Source organism: Salvelinus alpinus, chromosome 19 (assembly GCF_045679555.1).
Source record: "Salvelinus alpinus chromosome 19, SLU_Salpinus.1, whole genome shotgun sequence".
Lineage (NCBI taxonomy): Eukaryota > Metazoa > Chordata > Actinopteri > Salmoniformes > Salmonidae > Salvelinus > Salvelinus alpinus.
The window spans coordinates 41,736,777-41,747,065 of record NC_092104.1 but is presented as its reverse complement, the minus strand read 5'-3'; the positions used below and the strand labels follow the sequence as shown (position 1 = coordinate 41,747,065).

Here is a 10,289-nt window from a genome sequence, read left to right as displayed (position 1 = left end):
CTGAACCTGCAAAGAGAGCCTCGGCTGGAAGGGGCTGGACTGGCCTCACTGAGTGAGAAGTGGAAAGCGGTGTTCGCAACACAACAGTGACTCTCAGACAACACTGGACAGCAACAGTAAAGCTGTGTAATGTAACTCAGAAGACCATCACTGACAATGAACATTTGATCAAATCTAGATAATGAAGCTGAGATTCCCACCATTTGCTTGAGTAATGTATTGCTACACAAATTTGTTGAAGTTGCTCTCCATTTCAGTAGAGAACTCCAAGCCATAGTTCTCTGGAAACAGGGACCCTGCTGTCAACTGGTATCTCAGATCTTTATACAAGGTTTGTGTCACATGATCATTTAACAATTTTACAGCACAAATAATTACAATCCTGGACAAATGAGTTGTTTATCTATCAGATCTGACAAACACTGAAAAACCTTACAAGCACAGTTTCCAACATTTGCAGTGACTCTGGTCTGTCGGTCTCTGCTAGACCTGGGCTGGGAGAACTGTATCTACCCAGAGCACTTCACCTTCACCCAGTGTGCAGCCTGCACCCCACACCTTTCCCCACAGGACTCCCCTCCAGAGGTAATGCATGGAACCCTGGCCTCTCAACCAAGAATGTCGAAGCTGCACTAAAAACATTGAAACTTTGTCACACTGCAAAAGTTGGCATATGATTAAGTTTACAGTCAAATGCAGTTACACACACCTTTGAGGGAACGCAACACCTTGTTACACAACTCCCCATGGAGTGAAAGGTATGTGACTGTAGGTAAGGATGAGAATATTACCGTTTACAGGGAATTTATTTCCTTAACACGGTAAAATGTGGGGAAAAGGGGCTGGACGGAACCAAAGCAAAGAAAGTTAAAGAGTACCCTCTCCTACCTAACCACTACTTCCCTAACATTAACGCCACCTGGCCCGCTAACCAAAATACAGGGGGTGGTCCGCCCAGGTCTTACCTAGTATGCATAGACATAGTACGGGTATATGTATGCCCGCAGGCCTCTTGCCTAAGCACTCCCAAGGTGCCTTCCCCCCTGGGAACAAATGAAACAGAATAATACAAATTTAAAGTGAACAAATTCAATAATCAAAAACAATGTCCTTTTGGCATACACATACCTCAGCATGACCAGCTACAAAATCCTTTACAGAAACTTATACAGACCAACAACAAAACACAGGACATACAAAGAAGCTCTCTCTCTCCTAACAAAGGAACACTGGTTTTATCCAGCTGCAGAATGAGTTTGTAATTGCTGACAGCTGTATCCCCTAACGAGAGGGCGGGATCAGAGCTCCAATCTGCAATGGGGCCGACCAATCAGCTGCTTGGGGGAATCCAGGAAGTCATCCTGAAACATACACACACACACACACACACCAACAAACCCAAAACAGCACAGAAACTGAGGAACGTAACATGCACATTGGCAGTATATGTGCGGCTATTCCATCTGATTCCATAGAAGTGGCTACCTGTGCTTTGTCTGAACAAGTGATAAAATAGAATGTGTTATGCATCTCTCAGTACAAGGTCACAGGTTTAAGGGTTAGTACCTTGTTCATCTAATTGGTTCTCACATTTGTTCAGCCAGGAAATGGTAGACTCAAGCAGACAGAGCAGATGTCTTAACAACCAAATATGATTTAAGGGGAAAATTAGGACACTATTGTGACCAACCTGCCTCTTATTTTTTTACCACAACTCAGATATTGCGCTTTCCTTCATTTTTTGGTTTTCTTCTCCCTTTCTACTCCCTGAGCAAATCTGCTACTGGACAGATCATACCTGATTACTTCATTGTATTACTATTGTCTTTCATTTCAGATGATCAGCCTCTCTAAGAAGCATAATGGTATCAATATACTGTATGAGTTTATTGGTCGCATAGACAGATTTGCAGATGTTATTGCAGGTGCAGCGAATTGCTTGTGTTTCTAGCTCCAACAGTGCAGTAATACCTAGCAATAATAATACGGGAAAAACAATACACACGTAATCCAGAAAAATTATAAAATTGAAATTAAGAAATATCAGAACGAGCAATGTCAGAGATCGGAATATATATATATACACATACAGTGGGGAGAACAAGTATTTGATACACTGCCGATTTTGCAGGTTTTCCTACTTACAAAGCATGTAGAGGTCTGTAATTTTTATCATAGGTACACTTCAACTGTGAGAGACGGAATCTAAAACAAAAATCCCGAAAATCACATTGTATGATTTTTAAGTAATTAATTAGCATTTTATTGCAAGACATAAGTATTTGATACATCAGAAAAGCAGAACTTAATATTTGGTACTGAATCCTTTGTTTGCAATTACAGAGATCATACGTTTCCTGTAGTTCTTGACCAGGTTTGCACACACTGCAGCAGGGATTTTGGCCCACTCCTCCATACAGACCTTCTCCAGATCCTTCAGGTTTCGGGGCTGTCGCTGGGCAATACGGACTTTCAGCTCCCTCCAAAGATTTTCTATTGGGTTCAGGTCTGGAGACTGGCTAGGCCACTCCAGGACCTTGAGATACTTCTTACGGAGCCACTCCTTAGTTGCCCTGGCTGTGTGTTTCGGGTCGTTGTCATGCTGGAAGACCCAGCCACGACCCATCATCAATGCTCTTACTGAGGGAAGGAGGTTGTTGGCTAAGATCTCGCAATACATGGCCCCATCCATCCTCCCCTCAATACGGTGCAGTCGTCCTGTCCCCTTTGCAGAAAAGCATCCCCAAAGAATGATGTTTCCACCTCCATGCTTCACGGTTGGGATGGTGTTCTTGGGGTTGTACTCATCCTTCTTCTTCCTCCAAACACGGCGAGTGGAGTTTAGACCAAAAAGCTCTATTTTTGAATCATCAGACCACATGACCTTCTCCCATTCCTCCTCTGGATCATCCAGATGGTCATTGGCAAACTTCAGACGGGCCTGGACATGCGCCTGCTTGAGCAGGGGGACCTTGTGTGCGCTGCAGGATTTTAATCCATGACGGCGTAGTGTGTTACTAATGGTTTTCTTTGAGACTGTGGTCCCAGCTCTCTTCAGGTCATTGACCAGGTCCTGCCGTGTAGTTCTGGGCTGATCCCTCACCTTCCTCATGATCATTGATGCCCCACGAGGTGAGATCTTGCATGGAGCCCCAGACCGAGGGTGATTGACCGTCATCTTGAACTTCTTCCATTTTCTAATAATTGCGCCAACAGTTGTTTCCTTCTCACCAAGCTGCTTGCCTATTGTCCTGTAGCCCATCCCAGCCTTGTGCAGGTCTACAATTTTATCCCTGATGTCCTTACACAGCTCTCTGGTCTTGGCCATTGTGGAGAGGTTGGAATCTGTTTGATTGTGTGTGGACAGGTGTCTTTTATACAGGTAACGAGTTCAAACAGGTGCAGTTAATACAGGTAATGAGTGGAGAACAGGAGGGCTTCTTAAAGAAAAACTAACAGGTCTGTGAGAGCCGGAATTCTTACTGGTTGGTAGGTGATCAAATACTTATGTCATGCAATAAAATGCAAATTAATTATTTAAAAATCATACAATGTGATTTTCTGGATTTTTGTTTTAGATTCCGTCTCTCACAGTTGAAGTGTACCTATGATAAAAATTACAGACCTCTACATGCTTTGTAAGTAGGAAAACCTGCAAAATCGGCAGTGTATCAAATACTTGTTCTCCCCACTGTATATGTATATAAATATTTACATACAGTGAGGGAAAAAAGTATTTGATCCCCTGCTGATTTTGTATGTTTGCCCACTGACAAAGAAATGATCAGTCTATAATTTTAATGGTAGGTTTATTTGAACAGTGAGAGACAGAATAACAACAAAAATATCCAGAAAAACGCATGTCAAAAATGTTATAAATTGATTTGCATTTTAATGAGGGAAATAAGTATTTGACCCCCTCTCAATCAGAAAGATTTCTGGCTCCCAGGTGTCTTTCATACAGGTAACGAGCTGAGATTAGGAGCACACTCTTAAAGGGAGTGCTCCTAATCTCAGTTTCTTACCTGTATAAAAGATACCTGTCCACAGAAGCAATCAATCAATCAGATTCCAAACTCTCCACCATGGCCAAGACCAAAGAGCTCTCCAAGGATGTCAGGGACAAGATTGTAGACCTACACAAGGCTGGAATGGGCTACAAGACCATCGCCAAGCAGCTTGGTGAGAAGGTGACAACAGTTTCTGCGATTATTCGCAAATGGAAGAAACACAAAAGAACTGTCAATCTCCCTCAGCCTGGGGCTCGATGCAAGATCTCACCTCGTGGAGTTGCAATGATCATGAGAACGGTGAGGAATCAGCCCAGAACTACACAGGAGGATCTTGTCAATGATCTCAAGGCAGCTGGGACCATAGTCATCAAGAAAACAATTGGTAACACACTACGCCGTAAAGGACTGAAATCCTGCAGCGTCCGCAAGGTCCCCCTGCTCAAGAAAGCACATATACATGCCCGTCTGAAGTTTGCCAATGAACATCTGAATGATTCAGAGGACAACTGGGTGAACGTGTTGTGGTCAGATGAGACCAAAATGGAGTTCTTTGGCATCAACTCAACTTGCCGTGTTTGGAGGAGGAGGAATGCTGCCTATGACCCCAAGAACACCATCCCCACCGTCAAACATGGAGGTGGAAACATTATGCTTTGGGGGTGTTTTTCTGCTTAGGGGACAGGACAACTTCACCGCATCAAAGGGACGATGGACGGGGCCATGTACCGTCAAATCTTGGGTGAAAACCTCCTTCCCTCAGCCAGGGTATTGAAAATGGGTCGTGGATGGTTACTCCAGCATGACAATGACCCAAAACACACGGCCAAGGCAACAAAGGAGTGGCTCAAGAAGAAGCACATTAAGGTCCCGGAGTGGCCTAGCCAGTCTCCAGACCTTAATCCCATAGAAAATCTGTGGAGGGAGCTGAAGGTTCGAGTTGCCAAACGTCAGCCTCGAAACATTAATGACTTGAAGAAGATCTGCAAAGAGGAGTGGGACAAAATCCCTCCTGAGATGTGTGCAAACCTGGTGGCCAACTACAAGAAACGTCTGACCTCTGTGATTGCCAACAAGGGTTTTTCCACCAAGTACTAAGTCATGTTTTGCAGAGGGGTCAAATACTTATTTCCCTCATTAAAATGCAAATCAATTCATAACATTTTTGACATGCGTTTTTCTGGATTTTTTTGTTGATATTCTGTCTCTCACTGTTCAAATAAACCTACCATTAAAATTATAGACTGATCATTTCTTTGTCAGTGGGCAAACGTACAAAATCAGCAGGGGATCAAATACTTTTTTCCCTCACTGTACATATAATGGTGTGTAAAGACATTATGGACAGTATATGAATAGAAAAAGTGTGTACAGCAGTAGGTATATAGGATGAACCTTGACTAGAATACAGTATATACATATAAATTGGATAAAACAGTATGTAATATAATTGAAGTGACCAGTGTTCAGTGACTATGTACATAGGGCAGCAGTCTCTAAGGTAGAGTACCGGGTGGTATCCGGCTAGAACAGTGACTAAGGTTCAGGGCAGGGTACTGGGCGGAGGCCGGTTAGTGGTGACTGTTTAACAGCCTGATATGGCCTGGACATAGAAGCTGTTTCTCAGTCTCTAGATTCCAGCTTTGATGCACCTGTACGGTCTCCACCGTCTAGATGGTAGCGGGGTGAACAGGCCGTGACTTGGGTGGCTGAGGTCCTTGATGATCTTCTTGGCCTTCCTGTGACACCAGGTGCTGTAGATGTCCTGGAGGGCAGGCAGTTTGCTCCCGGTGAACAAGGAGTACAGGAGCGGGCTGAGCATGAACCCCTATGAGGCCCCCGTGTTGAGGATCAGCTCGGCAGAGGTGTTGTTGCCTAACTTCACAAGTCCAGGACCCAGTTGCACAGGGAGGGGTTCAGAGCCAGGGCCCTGAGTACTACGGGGCGATAGTCATTTAGTTCAGTTACCTTCGCTTTCTTGGGTAAAGGAACAATGGTGGACATCTTAAAGCAAGTGGGAACAACAGACTGGGAAATGGAGAGATTGAATATGTTTGAAAACTTTTCAAACTGTGATCTGATGGTTACTTACAGTTCATTGACCTTTCCTTTTTTAGGTTTCCTGCTGCAAACCTGCATCCCGATACCTGGTGCCAGCGTTTTACCTGGATGACTTCAACACACTAGTCATCTCCTCTGTGTAACTGACCCAGGACTGCAGCTGGACACCACAGATCAACCCCCATCACCCTACTTACTAAACATGTCCATTCTCCAAGTGTTCAATACTACGGTATAGAGTTCTGTAAATAGGGCCTACTTGATTGTGCATGGTCCTGCTCACATAACTGATGTTGCAAATCAAAACATGGGGTTACTTTTAATGTCTGTTGTTGCTGATCAAGTTTTTGGGGATTTCTTATAACTATAATCACCATATTATTATTCAAGGAATAGACCTACTTTATTGTATAGTTATTGGGGCTGACATGCAAAGCATCATTGTGGTTGTGTCGAAATAGCTTCATTATATTGTGTAAAAAGTATTTAATCCTGTGTAAGTTTGGATCCTTCATGTACCTAAATACAGTGCATTCATAAAGTATTCAGACCCCTTGACTCTTTCTAAACTTTTTCTAAAATTGATTAAATCGTTTTTTCCCCTCATCAATCTACACGCAATACCCCATAATGACAAAGCAAAAACAGGTTTTTAGACATTTTTGCAAATTTATTCCAAATATAAAAACTGATATATCACATTTACATAAGAATTCAGGCCCTTTACTCAGTACTTTGTTGAAGCACGTTTGGCAGCAATTACAGCCTTGAGTCTTCTTGGGTATGAAGCTACAGGTTTGGCACACCTGTATTTGGGGAGTTTCTCCCATCCTTCTCTGCAATTCCTCTCAAGCTCTGTCAGGTTGGATAGGGAGCGTCGCTGCACAGCTATTTTCTGGTCTCTCCAGAGATGTTCCATCGGGTTCAAGTCCGGGTTCTGGCTGGGCCACTCAAGGACATTCATGACATTGTGTGCTTAGGGTCGTTGTCCTGTTGGGAGGTGAACCTTCGCCCCCAGTCTGAGGTCATAAGCACTCTGGAGCAGGTTTTAATCAAGGATCACTCTCTACTTTGCTCCGTTAATCTTTCCCTTGATCCTGACTGGTCTCCCATTCCCTGCAGTTGAAAAACATCCCCACAGCATGATGCTGCCACCACCATGCTTCATAGTAGGTACAGTGTCAGGTTTCCTCCAGACGTGACGCTTGGCATTCAGGCCAAAGAGTTCAATCTTGGTTTCATCAGACCAGAGAATCTTGTTTCTCATGGTCTGAGAGTCCTTTAGGTGCCTTTTGGCAAACTCCTACCTTCTGGTTATAAATTAAGGCTACCCAGCAATGGGTTTACCATGTTGTTTCCTTTACTGCTAGCACGCAAGGTTCATCTGGCACCTGCACGGGTTTGGTAGCACTCAGTTTTTCATACATTTTTTATTCAAGTGCCATTTTACGTCTCTTCCTACAGTTTCTATGGTAGTGTTGCAATAGTGGCTGATTTCAGATCTCATTTTGGGTTAGACAGTTGGCTCTGAGTACGGGTTTACTACGGACGCTACCTATCCTTTGGGGAGACTTTCAGACTAGTAGTCCACAGTTCATAGTCTTTTAACTTTACGGATAATAATTGGTTAATCTTTAGTGGGCCTCAACCTCATAGACCTAGCGTCAGCATGTAACACACCAGGCGAATCACATGAGTCAGGCACTACTATGCTGAGTTGCTTCCTCATGTGCCATCTTTTCCCGTTATATCCAATCAGCACAACTGTTCATTGCAACACAATGTTTAATCTCTACCCTAAGCTACTTGCTATGTCCTATTTTCCAGTATATGCTCACAGCTTCAGACGAGTGTGCAAAGCCGTCATCAAGGCAAAGGGTGGCTACTTTGAAGAATCTAAAATATAAAGTGTTTTTGGTTACTACATGATTCCATATGTGTGATTTCATAGTTTTGATGTCTTCACTATTATTCTATAATGTAGAAAATAGTCAAAATAAAGAAAAATCCTTGAATGAGTGGTTGTGTCCAAACTTTTGACTGGTACTGTATATATTTCTCACACTGACTGACTCACCCAGTTCTCCCTGGATATGGAGAAATCTCTGTCCAAAATGACTCACTTCTGGACCCTCTGGGCATTGGAGTTGGCCTTAGCTCTATGCCCTCCTGGATGGCCTTGTAAATAGCTGGCTCCTTACTGGCTATAATCTCAGAGGCCTTGGTTGCCATGACACCACGCTGCTGGCAGAACGCCAAGGCCTCTGGGGTCAGCTCGTCCGTCGGATAACCGTTGTCGTCGACTACACACTACGGAGGGAGAGTGGGGTCAAAGGTTGTCAAAATTGACCTTAGATCAGTGTCTTGAGGAAACAGCATCTTACTCCCATCAACACCCAACACTGGCAGCCATGTTGTGTAATGGCTATATACAGTACATCTATAAAACAAACTAGAAATAAGTACTATACCCTTTATCCTCCCCTGTGATGAACAGAAAGTTGTCCTTGTCGTGCTTGCCCAGGTCTCCAGAGTGCAGCCAGCCCTGCTGGTCCAAGGCCTCCTCGGTCTTTTCTGTCTCGTTCAGGTAGCCCATGAACACATGACGCCCCCAGAAACAGATCTCACCATTCCCATCCTCATCTGGCTTGTCCAACTTTGTCTGGCAGCCATTCACCACCTTTCCACAGCTGAGGACAACATCAAGATATTTTTTGTTTTTGACAGTTTTCTGTCAATTCTTTATACGGTGAGACCGCAAAGCAAGAATGTATTAAATGTCACTTTTATATCTGATGGCTTATCGGTATCAATTCATGTTTTGCTATCACAATGCTAGCTTTGTCAACTACAAATTAATGAATGTAAACAGTCATTACAAATGGCAGTGGACATCCTAGTTTTCCAGTTGCTGACCTCATGATCTTGAAGTTATTCTCCCAGGAGATGGTGTGAGGGCCGGTGCTTTCACTCATCCCATACAGCTCATACAAGGGGAGGCGAAGGCTCATGAAATACTCCAGGGTCTCCCTAGTGATGGGTGCGGCCCCTGTTAAGCAGTTCCTGCAGCGGTCCAGGCCCATGGCCCAGTGAACCTTCTTAAAAACCAGGTTGTTTGCCAGCATGAAGCCCCAGGGCAACAATATTTGTATTTGTTTAGCACTTTTTTGGTTACAACATGATTCCATATGTTTTATTTCATAGTTTTGATATCTTCACTATTATTATACAATGTAGAAAATAGTGCAAATAAAGAAAAACCCTTGAATGAGTAGGTGTGTCCAAACCTTTGACTGGTACTGTTTATCTTACATCTTCCAGAAAACAGTTGCTTTCAAAATATTGATTTAATTGCTAATTGAGGTAAGACAGGATACAATATGGAATTTTATTGAATAGTTTGTGGTAAGCCTCATCCCCGAGGAATACTGGCTTTGAGGGGCATTTCTTGGAGACAAGGCCTACCCCAAACTATTCAATAAAATTCCATATTGTATTCTGTCACTGTTGTCATTCAGTTAAGCCTGTACTCACTTGAACTCGGGTTGTAAACAAACTTCTGCAATTCAGGTTTAGGCTACAGAATCAAAAGTCATTCAGATAATTCTGATTCTTGTCTATTTTACATTTTGCGGGGGGGGGGCTAGTTACTCCATGTTACCTTAAATGTATTTACACTGGATTCAACCAAATGCTTCAATGTTTTAATTCACACAATTAAGAAATTTGTGATGTGGAGATGTGCAGCATAGATAGTTTATTTTACCCTATAAAGACACAAGCTACATTTGGGTGACTTGAATTAAGCAAACATTTAAAATGGTAGAATGAGTCATTGAAGGTATAGGGCTAGGGTGTCAAACATACGAATCAATCAATCCAAAACTGTCATAAATGATTGTTACAAAAATAAAGTTGCACACTCTAAATATGTTCCCAACAATTTAATGGGTATAACCACGCAGTGCCTTCTTCAGATTTGTAGTTATTTTTATACAGTTTACTTACTTTAGTCAGCACCTCTTCAAAAAAATGGGTGCGCATCAGCATATTATTTTTAATAGGATCAGTGATTGTTGCCACATGGGGGCATTACAGTATCATAAACTGTAACTAATGTGTGTGTATAACTTTTTCATATGTAAAATAAATTTTCCATTTTGGAGTTATTCATTAATGATAGTCAGATGTTATTTATTCAATGATTAACTGAATACT

At 42.8% G+C, this 10,289-nt stretch overlaps 1 protein-coding gene across 1 annotated transcript; it reads right to left on the bottom strand.

Moving 5' to 3' along the window:
• Positions 1-222: 222 nt before the first annotated feature.
• On the bottom strand, positions 223-9,207 carry LOC139545868 (long-chain-fatty-acid--CoA ligase ACSBG2-like). The gene is made up of 4 exons (XM_071354069.1): positions 8,988-9,207; positions 8,538-8,761; positions 8,195-8,374; positions 223-320 (listed from the first exon to the last, which is right to left on the bottom strand). The coding sequence occupies exons 1-4, from the start codon at positions 9,194-9,196 to the stop codon at positions 223-225; spliced, it is 711 nt and encodes a 236-aa protein (XP_071210170.1). The 5' UTR covers positions 9,197-9,207.
• Between the last annotated feature and the right edge of the window lie 1,082 nt (positions 9,208-10,289).

What these genes read in the sequence shown, in the direction of transcription:
- LOC139545868 (XM_071354069.1), bottom strand. Translation starts at nt 9,196, where the DNA reads ATGCTGGCAAACAACCTGGTTTTTAAGAAGGTTCACTGGGCCATGGGC. An exon ending in AGGGGAGGATAAAGGGTATA is followed by an intron (nt 8,375 to 8,537) that starts GTACTTATTTCT and finishes CGTAGTGTGTAG; the next exon opens with TCGACGACAACGGTTATCCG. An exon ending in AATGCCCAGAGGGTCCAGAA is followed by an intron (nt 321 to 8,194) that starts GTGAGTCATTTT and finishes CCTTGTATAAAG; the next exon opens with ATCTGAGATACCAGTTGACA.